The 13,591-nt window shown below is 44.9% G+C and overlaps 1 protein-coding gene across 1 annotated transcript in view; it reads left to right on the top strand.

Moving 5' to 3' along the window:
- The window catches only part of MATN1 (matrilin 1), an 88,755-nt gene that overhangs the window by 21,689 nt on the left and 53,475 nt on the right, over positions 1-13,591 (top strand). The window contains exons 5-7 of the mRNA XM_044668749.1: positions 1,621-1,746; positions 3,584-4,000; positions 10,749-10,901. Of these exons, the coding sequence (XP_044524684.1) occupies positions 1,621-1,746; positions 3,584-4,000; positions 10,749-10,901 (696 nt within the window). The remainder of the gene's footprint in view (positions 1-1,620; positions 1,747-3,583; positions 4,001-10,748; positions 10,902-13,591) is intronic.

The raw sequence follows: 13,591 nt of genomic DNA, 5'->3' as shown, positions 1-13,591 counted from the left end.
AGAGACAGAGACAGAGACAGAGACAGAGAGACAGAGAGAGAGAGAGAGAGAGAGAGAGAGAGAGAGAGAGAGAGAGAGAGATAGATAGAGAGAGAGAGAGAGAGAGAGAGATCCAAATGGGATCACCAGGAGTCAGATATGACTGAAAAATGACTGAACAACTGCACAATAGACCTTGAGGAACACATTAGAGAGCACCCAAGCAAAATAGTGACTGAGATTTGAGGAAGAAGGACCTTCCTAGCAGAAGGGATCAGGGAAGGCTCCTTGGAGGAGAGAGCATTTTAAGAAGGGCGTTGAAGTTTGGGTAGAAATTTAAGAAAGGAAGAGGAGGAGGAAGGATTCCAGACATACAGATTCCAGACATACAGATCAGTGTGAACAGTTTCCAAAGGATGGAAAAGTGCTGAGCATTAGTGTTAGGCAGGACATAGCTCAGTTTGACTGGAAATGAGATAAGACAAAAAAATAGCTGGGTGCTAGAAACATTAATAAATGTATTGGTGGGTTTAAAATAATTTGGTGCTGGAGCATGAGGGGCTTGAATTCTAGGTGTTGGGTTTGAATTTTACCCAGTAGACAATAGAGACCTACTATAGGCTTTTGAATGGAGGAGTGACCTCACTAGCTGTTGTTTGTGTAAGGAAGATTAACCTGGTAGAGAGTGAAGGGTGAGGGACTTGTCAGAAGGAGATTATAGTCATCCTTACTAGGGAGACTGAATGGGAACAGAAAAGAGATATGGATGTGAGAGATGGTACAAAGAACTCAATGGAACTTAGTAAATGAGGGGATCTGAGTGGCAGGGAAACTGGAAGAGACAAAGATAATCCCTGAGTGACAAATGTGGGAGGATGGATGCGGAGTTTTGCCATTGATAGAAAAAGAAACAAAGTTGGAAAGAGATGGGGAAAGATATTAAGGTCCACTTTTTGACATGTTGAATTTGAGGTGTTGTGAGACCTCCCTTCAGCAGGAGATAGATCTCTGGAGCTCTGAAGAAGTCAGGATTGGAGGTATATGACTCCATCTGAATGGAGGTGGTAGTCAGCAAAGGAGGAAATGCAAAGGGAGATGAGTAGAATGTTGAGGTCAGAGCTTTAGATAATATTCACCTTGAGGAGTTAGAAAGAATAATAATCAGGGGAGGTTAGAAGTTGCAGAGCAGGTGCCATAGCAAAAGTTCCTCACTGGGTGTTTTCAGACTTGGGGAAGAAAGAAAGAAAGAAAGAAAGAAAGAGATAGAAAGAAACAAAAGAAAGAGGAAGGAAGGAAAGGAGGAAAGAAAGAACCAAAGCAAGCAAAACAGAAAGAAAGGAAGGAAGAAAGGGAGAGAAGAAGGGGAAAAGAGGGAGAAAAGAAGAAAAGAGGGAAGGAGGAAAGAAATGAGGGAAGAAAAAAGAAAGGAAGAAAGAATGAAAGGAAATAAGAAAGGAAAGAGAAAGGGAAGGATGGGGAAGGAGGAAATAAAGAAAAAAGAAAGGAAGGATGGAAGAAGGAAAGAAAGAAAAAGAGAAAAAGTAGTTAGTTTGAATCACTCAAGACATACCTTCTCCTCCAGAGAAAAGGAGGGAGATGGATAATTAAACTCACCCCGACCTCTGTCTACTTCTCTTACAGTGGTGTCAGATCTGTGTGCCACTGGAGATCACGATTGCCAGCAGATCTGCAACAGCTCCCCAGGCTCCTATACCTGCTCTTGCCGGGATGGCTTCACCCTGAACAGTGATGGGAAAACCTGCAGTGGTCAGTGCCTGTAGCAGAGGGAGAGTTGGAGAGGGGCGTCATTAGGATCACCATGTGTGGAGAAAGCTAGAGGGGGCCGGGTCGGGGCCAGGGTGGCTGATGTGTCTGGGGAAATGGGTTTGTCTACACTGAACTCATAGTAGAGCAGTTTGAGGAAAGAACCTGGTGGTAATCTTGAGAAGGGCACTGATGATTCCCTCCCAGTTGGCACCATGATGCAATGTAGATGGAGCTTCTAGGGCTAAGGCTGAGGGTGATTTCCCTGGGAAGAGGGTTGTGATCTAGTCATAACTACCAGCAACTTTTTGTGCCCACCTGCCTGTCCCAGAGGGAGAAGTGCCGGGCAGAGAGATGTCACAGGGTGATGTTGGGAGGGCTGGGCTTCCCTAGCCTTCTTCAGGTCCTACCCAGGAGGAAAGGTGCTGAAAACCAGACAGGAACCACCAGATATTAAGCCTAAAGCTTGGAAGAAACCAGGCAGTGGGTTGGAATATGAAGTTTCTTGACAGTTGGGTGAAGCAAAGGATGAAGTGTTAGACTTGGAGTCAGGAAGATAGTTCAAATCATGTGTTTATCGTGGGCAAGTCCCTTAACTTTTTTTTTAGTTTCAATGTTCTAATCTATAAAATGGGGATACTAATAGCTCCTACCTCACAGGGTTGCTGTGAGAGTCAAGAAGATAGCTAACCCACGTAAAGTGTTTTATAAATCTGTTGGTGCTGATGTCAGACTCACTAAAAGTCCGTAAGAGGCTTTATGTTCAGAACTGGGAGAGGGGATGATTCAGAGTTAGTCAGGGCTGGGGTAGGGGTAAGGAGAAGCAAGGAGAATTCTTAGGGACCATCAGGCTCATTCACATTTCCCAAACAAACATAAATTCTGGAAAATAATTACCAGACTGGACTCAAGACTCATTGAGTTAGAAGGGTCCTTTGAGACCATCTAATCATAAAGCCCCTATTTTATTGATGAAACTGACTTGAACCAAAACCATGTGTCTTTCTTTCCCTATGGTCAAGGGTTCTGTTAAGTAAGCATTGGGTGCTGGGCCAACTAGGTAGCTCAGTGGATAGAGCACCAGGCCTGGAGGTGGGAAGTCCTGGGTTCAAATATGACCTCAGATACTTCTTGGCTGTGTGACCCTGGGCAAACCATTTAATCCCCATTGCCTAGGTCTTGCCTCTCTTCTGCCTTGGCACCAATACATGCTATTGATTCTAAGATAGAAGGTAAGGGTTAAAAAAAAGAGAAATCTTTAGGCATTAAAAATGGGAGTTAATCATTCTTCAGTGAAAGGAAGAAAGTGCCCTTCCTGACTGAGACCATCAACCAAGGTCCCAGAAATTCATCCAGGCAGGGTCAGCGCAGGGTGGCAGTAAATTAGGGAATTCAGAAAATTGGGTCTTCTGAGTAATGTCCTCTCCATCCTCCTTTTCTGTTTTCAGTCATTCTTGCCCCCAGCAGCTCCCTTGTACTCTCCCTGACCCTTCCTTTCTTATTCCCTCATGGGAAGGAGGGTGGTGAAGGACTAACTCAATATTCCCCCCCTGGGATCTGTAATTGGAAAGATCATAGAAGGAGACCGTGCTTAACCCAAAGGAATGAATCTTTAATAATGGTGGAATTTCAGGCAGTGCGACACTAATGTAGAAGAGAAATTTTGGCAACAGGGAGACCTTTCTACTACTTTTCATATTACCACAGAAACAACTACTTACTTTGCCAATGTAGAAGGCTGGCCCTTGGACTAGTTTGGGCCCAGATCTCTCTCTAACTGGTCAATAAAAGTCGTGAATACTTTCTCTCTCATTCTTCCCCTCCTAATCCCTTTCCCCAGCTTGCAATGGCGCCGCTGGAGGCTCTGCCACTGACCTTGTCTTCCTGATTGATGGGTCCAAGAGTGTCCGCCCAGAGAACTTTGAGCTGGTGAAGAGGTTCATCAACCAAATTGTGGACTCCCTGGATGTGTCTGACAAACTGGCACAGGTGGGCTTGGTACAGTACTCTAGCTCAGTCCGGCAAGAATTCCCCCTGGGCAGATACAAAACCAAGAAGGACATCAAGGCAGCAGTCAAGAAGATGTCCTATATGGAGAAGGGCACCATGACTGGGGCAGCTCTGAAATACCTCATTGACAACACCTTCACCATCTCCAGTGGGGCACGGCCTGGTGCCCAGAAGGTGGGCATCGTCTTTACTGATGGCCGTTCCCAGGATTACATCAACGATGCAGCCAAGAAAGCCAAGGATCTTGGTAGGACCTTACTGCCCTTCTCAGCGGACTGTCCCTCTTTGCCTCTCTTAGAAGTGGAGTTGTATAGGATCATAGATTTAAGAATGGGAGGGATTTTAAAAATCACCTGATGCAGCTCCTTTATTTTATGGCAGAAGAACCTGGAATCCTTCCTGGACTCTGGAAGGATCCAGAGTATTCAGATACTTGTCCAAGGTCACAAAAATATTAAGTAGCAAAATTAAGATTTAAACTCAGGTTAAAATCTTCTGACTCAAAAGACATTGCTCTTTCTACTCTAACCTGCCTCTTCCTTTCAGATTGGGTATCCACGTCCCTATCACCCTAAAGGCCATTGCCCTAATTTAATCCATACACCCAAACCACTTGGGTTTTAAAAATTTAAATCCTCACCTTCCATCTTGGAGTCAATACTGTATATTGGCTCCAAGGCAGAAGAGTGGTAAGGGTAGGCAATGGAGGTCAAGTGACTTGCCCAGGGTCACACAGCTGGGTAGTCTATTTTGTTAAAGTTTTGAAGGATATGAAACAGTGAGAGAGGTAGTGGTGGTAGTGGGAGGGCTGCCAGTATTGGTTTCATTCTATGTTTGCTGTGGGAGCTTTGTCAGTCATTCAGTCAGAACCACTTATGATAAAGACCTTCATTGACCAGAACCCAAACAAGCTGAACTTTAATTGTCCAGAATATCCCCCTTGTGCTCAATTCTCAGGGAAAAGAAATGATATAAAACCACACAGGATCATGGGTTTTGTCAAGAACACAAAACAGAACTATTTCCAGAGGATGTCGTAGGGCAAAGAATGTCTGGAAGTTAGAGCTGGAAGTTAGAGATGACCCAATCTAATGCTCTCATCCTGTGTCTTAAGTACTAGCATGGACGTGGCCTAATCTCTTCAGCCTTTTCTATCTTCAGCCCTGAACCAAGGTGTTCAGAGTGCTGACCTGGAGGTCCCCACTTTTTTTTAAACTCTAATCTTCCATCTTAGAATCAATATTGTGTACTAGTTCCAAGGCAGAAGAGTGGTAAGGGTGGGTCAAGTGACTTGCCCAGGGTCACACAGCTAGGAAGTGTCTGAGGCCAGATTTGAACCCAGGACCCCCATCTGTAAGCCTGGCTCTCAATCCACCGAGCTACCCAGCTGCTCCCAGTTCAAATATTATTATCTCCATACTGTAAGAGGGGAAACTGAGGCTCAGATAGTTGGAGTGTCTAAGGTCATATGGCTAACATGTGACATAGTCCTCAGGATGATGATGATGGTGATGGTGATAATGACTGTACTTTAAAACATTTGAGAGTTACCACATGCCATTATCTGCTTTTTCAGACAGATTCTACAAGGGTGATTAAGTTTATCTTACAGAAAGGAAAACTGAAGCTAAGAGAAGTTAAATAATTTGCTTAGGGTCACATTGCCCAAGGCAGGATTTGAACCCAGGTCTTTCTGAATCCAACATTATCCCCCTAACCATTCATGGACTGGAAGACTAGAGAATAGGGGAAAGGTTACTGATTTTCACTTCTGGAAGGGAGGTAGCACCAGGTGGAAGGTCCTTAGAAGCTCCATCACTCTCACTTAGGAAGGCAGAGAATGTGTGAAGGAAAGGGAAGAGGAGATCTCTGATCTCAAACCCAGGAATCAGTGAGCACTTGATGTGTGCCCAGGCTGGGGCTAGGCCCTGAGGAGGTATAAGAGGAAGGAGGTTGGGTCTCACTGAGATGATGAGATATGTAGAGAGAACCACAGACACTGGGGATAACTGACATCTCCATAGTTCTATGTAGGGCGGCAGCAAATCAAAGTGCTAGGCTCTGAGGGGGAGGGTAGGAATCAGGGAAGGATGAGCTTGTGGATAAATGATCAGGTGAAACAATGTGTAGAAAATGCTTTGCAAACTTTAAAGCTCTGCATAAATGTCATTTTTCATTGCTATTGACTTCCTGTAAGTGGAAGAGAAGCTGGACTGGAGGAATCTGGGATGGCTTCCTGGAAGAAGTGGAGCTTGAACTGGGAGTTAAAGAATGGTACAGTTTGACTAGGAAGAGTGATAGAGATGATCATAGGTTCAGAGTTAGAAGGAAGAGGCCCTCTTGACCAACTCCATCATTTTACTGATGAGGAAAGCAAAGCAAAAGGAGGTAAATAACCCTCCCAATATCATATAAGTACTTAATAAATGGTAAGCTTTGAATTCCAGATTCAAAACCAGGTTATTGAGGGTAGCTCGGTGACTCAGTGGATTGAGAGCCAGGCCCAGGGATGGGAAGTCCTTGGTTCAAACCTGGCCTTAGACACTTCCAAGCTGTGTGACCCTGGGCAAGTCACTTGACCCTCCTTGCCTAGCCCTTACCACTCTTCTGCCTTAGAACCAATATACAGCATTGATTCCAAGATGGAAGGTAAGGGTTTAAACAAACAAACAAACAAAAAAACAGGTTATTTGACTATCAATATAAAGCTTGACCAGGATTTGAAATTTGAACTCAGATCTTTTGACCATTCCAATATAGAGCTTGGCCAGGGTTTGAGATTTGAACTCAGGCCTTTTAATTCCCAATTTAGAGCTTGGCTAGGCTTGGGAATTTGAACCCAGTTATTCTGAATCCCAAGGGAGACCTTGTTCCACTGCACTATGAAAGCATTAGCCAAGGTCTAGCAGAAGCAAGGATCATGATGGTAAGATGAGGGGGTGGAAAGGTTTGCCTGGCTGCAGAGGATCGGGACCAGGTTGGTGGATTCAGCTTGTTGAAGGCTTTCTTCAAATATTAAGCTGAGGATGTGATCTAGTTCAGTTTCCTTGGGTGGAGACAAAGCCAAGGGACTGACTTGCCCTTCTCCCTGTCCCAAAGTGGACTGTGGGGAGGAGAATCCTCAGTTCAGTCAGGGAAGCCCTAAAAATAGAATCCATTTCTCTGTGTTTAGGAGCTGAGGCTCAGGTCCCAACTGCTCTTCCCTTGCCTACTCGCAGAACAAGAAGTGCTGCTTTTATTATGTATTTATTGAAAACCCTCACCTTCCATCTTAGAGCCAACACAGTATATTGGTTCCCAGGCAGAAGAGTAGTAAAGGCTAGGCAATAGGGATCAAGTGAATTGTCCAAGGTCATACAGCTAGGAAGTGTCTGAGGTCACATTTGAACCCAGGACCTCCCATCTCTAGGCCTGGCTTTTAATCCTCTAAGCCATCTAACTGCCTCCTGGGAATGCTTTTTTTACATCCTTTCTTCACACTGCCTCTACCCCAACTCTGCCCACTCCCATGCAGGAGCAGACTCTGACCCAAGGTGAGTGTCAGGGATCTGTGCCCAGAACTGATTTCCACTGGGCTTTGATCCATTTATCTCACCTTCCTTCCTTAGCAGGTCCTAGGAACTCTGCCATTTGGGGTTGTTTGGGCCTCCTGTGAAATGATTGTCCACAGCTCAGGTGAAGCCCTTGGCCAGTTTTAGAGGGAAAGTGTTCCCTTCTATAAAGCACACTCTGAGATCATCTAAGAGCAGACTCTAGAAGGGCCAGATGAGAGGCAGCAGCATCCTTTCCTGTGTGATGTAGCCTGGGCAACTGTTTCTCCCTCCTTCACTCCCTCCCTCCCTCTCTCCCTCCCTCCTTCCAGTCCTCCTCTCCCCAACTGAGGCTGGGGGATTATTGGAAATGCAGCAGCTTTTCAAATATTCCTTTGCTTGGAATAACCCTAATCAACTGCCTTGATTCCAAGCTGCTGGAAGGAAGGAGGAAGAGTGAGCCCTACAATCAGCTGAACAGGGAGGGGAGTCATGGGAAAAGAGGACTCTGGGGATCTGGAGGATGGGAACTGCTGCCCCACCTGGTATTTGGGGATTCTCTTGTGGCTGCACAAAAAAGCAGAGAGGAAGAAAAAGAAGGAAAAAGAAAAGGGAAAGGAAGGGAGAGGAAAGGAAAGGAAAGACAAACGAAGGCAAGGCAAGCTAAGGCAAGGGAAGATTCTTCCTCCTTCACCCTCCAATCTTCTTCAAAGCTAAGCCCAAAGGGGCCACTGCCCTCTTTGTATGCCTCAGTCCTTATCCCCTGAGCCCCCTATGGATAGACTCAGTCCCTTACAGAGGGCTCCAGTGCTCAGATTTCCCACCTATGTTTCAGCTTCCTTTTCCCTGCCCCAATCCACATCTTTTCACCCCTTTTTCCTTTGGTGAGTTCCTCCTGGAATCTAATTTTGAGGAAGAGCCCAGACCATCAGTCATCTTTTATTCCTCATCCCCCATTCCAGTTTTCTTTTATGTGTTGTTTCACCTCCTTAGAATGTAATGTCTTTGAGGACAGGGACCCGCCCATTTTTTTTTGCTTGTGTTTATCTCCTGGGCCCTTAGCACCTGCCTGGCACTTAATATATGCTTGTTGGCTTGATTATGTCTTCATGGCCTTCATGCCTTCTAAAAATATTGGGTCCTGGAACATCTAGGAATAGCTTAATCAGTCCATCAGAAAGTATTTACTAGGAGCAGTTAGGTAGGTAGCACAGTGGATAGAGTACCAGACCTGGAGTCAGAAGGTCCTGGGTTCAAATCTGGTCTCAGATACTTCCTAACTATATGACCCTGGGCAAGTCACTTAACCCAAATTTCATGCTCTTTATTACTTTTCTACCTTGGAACCAGTACTTAAGATTCTAAGCCAGAAGGTAAGCATTTAATAAAAAACCTATTTACTAAGCATTTATTATGTTCCAGGAATTATTTAGTTAATGAGAATTAAAAAATAGATGATACTTTCTCCTTTTCCTTCATAGATACCAGGGAGAGACTGAGGTATTGATCTCACTCTGCCTAGGGATGACTGACTCCCATACTCCTTAGGGATGATTCAAATTCCTCCATCTCCCCCTGGGAATGGTGCTGGGTTCCTCACCTCTTAGAGAGTACTTTGGGTCCAACAGACCTAAACTCTGTGCCCCCTAGAAAGGATCCTGGGTCCTGTGCCCTCAGGGATGGCCCAAGGATCCTCATACTCCTTAGGAATGTTTGGGGACTTATATCCTTTAGGGGGCAGCCCTAACCCCCAATGTGGTATGGTGATAAGACTTTTAAATTGGGCTTAAAGTCAGAAAAAACCTGGGTTCAAATCCTGACTCTAATTTAGTTATTGGATCACCAAGGACACGGTCTCTCTGAGCCTCAGTTTTCCCATCTGTAGAATGGAGACAATATTATTGTCTACAGATAACACCTGATAACACCCACTTCACAAGGTTCTTGTGAGGCTTGTAAGAGACAATCCATGTAAAGTGTGTTGACTACCCAATAACACCATCTTAAGTCAGTTATCTTAGTCATCATCCCATCATTTTTATAATTACCATCATCAACATCATCCCCTGGAAATGATGACTCAAAGCTCAATACCTCCTAATCACAGGAAGTCATTCTTTTCTATCATTTGTCTGGTGGGGTGCTATTGCAGATAGAGAACTGACCTCAAAGCCAGGGGTATGTGAGTTCAAATCTTGCCTCTGACACATACTGTTGGTGTGGCCTGGGTAAGTCACTTTATTTCTTACTGCTTTAGGCAACTCTCTAGGACTATACATTGCTGAGAAGGTGCTGCCCTTTCAGGTACTCTTTCAGGTGGGTAGATTCTGGGAGCTAACCCAGCCCACGTTAACCTGCAACTCAGGTTGGGATTAATAGTCTCTACCAAAATCTCCCACAAGTAGATGTCAGTTTTCCTTCAGGGTCTCTGGAAATCTGAGGTCTCCCAGGGTCAGTTACAACTTGTCCCAACCACCATGGAGTCTGTCTCAGAGAGCAAGGCACACTTCCTGCTTCCCCATTCTATTTGGAATTCTCAGGCTCTTCCTGTTAGGTCTCTTAAATAATAACTAAGTAATCCTCCTCACAACAGTACTGATAAAAGGAGTTTTCTTACCTGGAAATTCCTTATACCAGCTAAATTACTGGTCTGGATTAAAAAATATGTCCCCTCTACTTTAGTTTGGCATCTCTGAAATCACGAGAATTTGAGGCAGGCACTATAGAGTATAAATAACTGTGGAGTTTAGGGGTTAGGGAACCTGGGTTCCAGACCCAATTTTGCAACTTATTAGCTGTGGTTTGTGCCTCCTGATTTCCTAGAACCCTTCCCTAGGGAGACAGAGCAGAGAGAAGCAGGGACATAAAGCAAAGGACCTTGAAACTCCCCACCTCCAGGAAGCCTCCCTTCTTTAAACCCACAAGAAAGGCTGCTGCCTGCATCTTTAACCTTTTTTCCTTTAAAAAAGATTGTCTTCTGTTTCAATATCACAGTCATTTCTAGATTTCTGCCCTTCTCCTATCTGCATGAATCCTCCCCTACTACAAAAACAAGGAAACAAAATAGTCATGTCTAAAAGCGTATGCACCATTTATTCCCTGTAGTCCTCCATCTCTCTACCAAAAAAAAAAAAAAAAAGGTGCTTGGTCATCTTTTTCTTTATGTTTTTTCACTATATACATTCATTCTGGAAAAATGTTGCCTGCCCAGTTTGCCATCTTTTAATAGTGCTGCCTCATAGAAGCTGTCTCTTCCTGGGAAAGAAGCCTTATTTCCTCCTCCCATGCCTGCCATCCCATTGGCTTAGCACTGTGGTCCAGCAGACTTTTCCCCTCCCAGGCTTCTTGCCAGGGAATCTGGGAAGCTTCAGTGAAGGGGCAATCCTCCTGCTCCATGGTGGCAGGCTTAGGTGAGGAGAGTTTCATCTCTGCCTTCATTAGGTCTGACCCTTTTGCTCCTTTCAGGGTTTAAGATGTTTGCTGTGGGTGTTGGCAACGCGGTGGAGGACGAGCTGAGGGAGATCGCTTCGGAACCCGTGGCAGAGCATTACTTTTACACGGCTGACTTCAAGACCATCAACCAGATTGGCAAGAAACTTCAGAAGAAGATTTGTGTGGGTGCGTTGGAGGGCCCGGGGAAGTGGTCTGGGCATCACAAAGCCCTGTTAGGAGAGGGGCAAGGGGCCCCTCATCCCAGGGTATGTCAGATCTGGGGCTTATGACATGTCACTGGAGTGGCAACAGAACTGGAAGTGGCCAGGACCAAGGACAAGGGTTTATCTACACAGGAAGAGGGATGACAGATACCATCATGGGATGGGTCAGGGGGTGAGCCCAGAGAACCTAGCAAAGGCATGAAGTAGTAGCAGGTGGGTTCTTAGGTGGCATAATGGAGAGAACTCTGGGAGTGAAACCTGAGTTCATGTTCAGTTTTAGCCACTTACTAACTCTGTGATCTTGGGTAAGCCACTTAACTTCTTTCTGTTTGCCTCAGTTTCCTCATCTCTAAAATTGGAATGATAACAGTATGTGCCTCACATGGATTGTTGGGAGGATCAAATGAGATGACATTCAAAAACATTTGGCAATTCTTAAAGTACCATAGAAATGTTTGTTGTTATTATTATTACTATTATTGTTATCATCATCATCATCATCATCCTCACTCCCCTGGGCTGAGACAGGCAAGGTCCAAAGTCCAGGGAGTCAGGGAGCAGGATTTAGAACCCCAGGTTGGGAGATTGGGGAAGAAAGGGCCTTGGCAAAGAGGCTGGGCAGCTAGGGATTGATGTTTGAGAGTGTGAAAAAGAAGAGATGTAGACCAGAGTGTCTGTATGATCATAGATTTAGAGTTAGACCTTAGACATTGGGCTCTTCTCTCTACCCTCATTTTATAGAAGCCCAGAGAGGTCAAGAAACTTGCTGAGGGTGATGTAGCTTGAAAAGGGGTGAGGCCAGATTTGAGCCCAGGTCTTCAAAACTTCAAGGGCTCCACCCACTATACTACTTTGCCTCTTCTAGACATGGGGCCTGAATAGTACCCCTGAAATAGTATGGCAAGATTTTAGTGTTGAGCTGAAGAGCTTATAAATCAGAGGTTCTCTCCTTATAGATCCACCTAGGGCTAGAATCTTTCTTAAGAGTCTAGGTCATGCAGGACAGCTTAGGCAGCTCAGTGGATTGAGAGACAGGCCTACAGATGGGAGGTCCTGGGTTCAAATTTAGTCTTAGACACATCCTAGCTGTGTGACCCTGGACAAGTCACCTAACCTGCATTGCCTAGCCCTTACTGTTCTTCCACCTTGGAACCAATATACAGCATTGATTCCAAGATGGAAGGTAAGGGTTTGAAAAAAAAGTCTGGGCCATCCTGAGATTGTTGGGCACTTCTCCCTGGTGTAGGGACCACACAGTCTTTGATAGGAGCAAGAGAGCAGCCAGGACTAAGGTCCTGAGAGAATCCATCTCTCTTAGGAAGGAGAGAAAGAAGAGAGGTAGAGATTAACAAGGAAGAAAAATCTGGTTCTCTTTCTTGTTTTTCTCGAGGGTTAGGAGAATTTCAGTGGAGGAAAAGACACGCTGATGTCAATGACTCTTTCCCTACACTTTCATCTTTTCCCACTGAGTGTGTGTTAATGACCCAAACCTTGAGCAACTCTCTGCAAGATCTTACTCTATGAGTCCATAAAACCAATCTGGGTCCTGATAAATACTATTGCTAGATTCTCCTTCCCAAGGGATCAGGGGTTCAGAGTGAACTGAAAGTTCTAAAATAAGTCAACAGTATAGTCCTTGAATATTTAAAGTTAGACTGACACTGATGTGGAGTGGGGTCAGTAAGGAGCCCAAGGAATAGAGATGGTGATTGATAATAATAATAATAATAATAATTGCCAGCATTTACATAATGCTTTAAGGTTTGCAAAGCACTTCATATATATTATCTCCTTTGATTCTCACAAAAATTTTGAGAGGTTGGGGCTATTATTATCCCCACTTTACAGATGGAGAAACTGAGACAGGCAGATTAATTGATTTGCCCAGAGTTACACAGTAAATGTTTCAGGCTTGATTGGAACTCAGGCCTTCCTGACCCCAACATCCTGTCTACTGTGTCACCTAGCTACTTTCTTAGACTCAGCAGTCTTGGAGGATGTTCTGGGTGCTAGGACAGGCCCAGGAAAAGATATTCCAAAAGAGGCAATTGATAAGTGGGTGTATCAGCTCACTTAGAGAACTCTAGAGTGTTCATATCATCATTGTCCATACTGGATGCTTAAATGGGGACCAGGGCAGCAATACAGGTCTCTAGTGGGTCATATACTGGAGGAGCCTATTGGTTTACAGGACAAGTAAATGCGGAGGGACTGCTCCTTCCTCACACCTGATTGGTGGTCAAGAGGGAATGGAGGAGACAGTCACTATATTTCTTTAAAAAAAAAAAAAGTTTGGGGGCAGCTGGGTTGCTCAGTGGAGTGAGAGTCAGGCCTAGAGACAGGAGGTCCTAGGTTCAAACCCGGCCTCAGCCACTTCCCAGCTGTGTGACCCTGGGCAAGTCACTTGACCCCCATTGCCCACCCTTACCAATCTTCCACCTATGAGACAATACACCGAAGTACAAGGGTTTAAAAAAAAAAAGTTTTATTGCTGCTCTTTTAAATGAGCCACTATCTGTTTTTTTCTTCCTCCTTCCCTCCTTTCCTCCCTCCCACCATCCCTCCCTCCCTCCCTCCCTTCCTTCCTCCCTCCCTCCTCTTTCTTTCTTTTTCTTTCTTTCTTTCTTTCTTTCTTTCTTTCTTTCTTTCTTT

Source organism: Gracilinanus agilis, chromosome 3 (genome assembly GCF_016433145.1).
Source record: "Gracilinanus agilis isolate LMUSP501 chromosome 3, AgileGrace, whole genome shotgun sequence".
NCBI classification, from domain to species: Eukaryota; Metazoa; Chordata; class Mammalia; order Didelphimorphia; family Didelphidae; genus Gracilinanus; species Gracilinanus agilis.
Note: the sequence above shows the minus strand (reverse complement) of the source record. Positions and strands in the feature narration are given on the sequence as shown.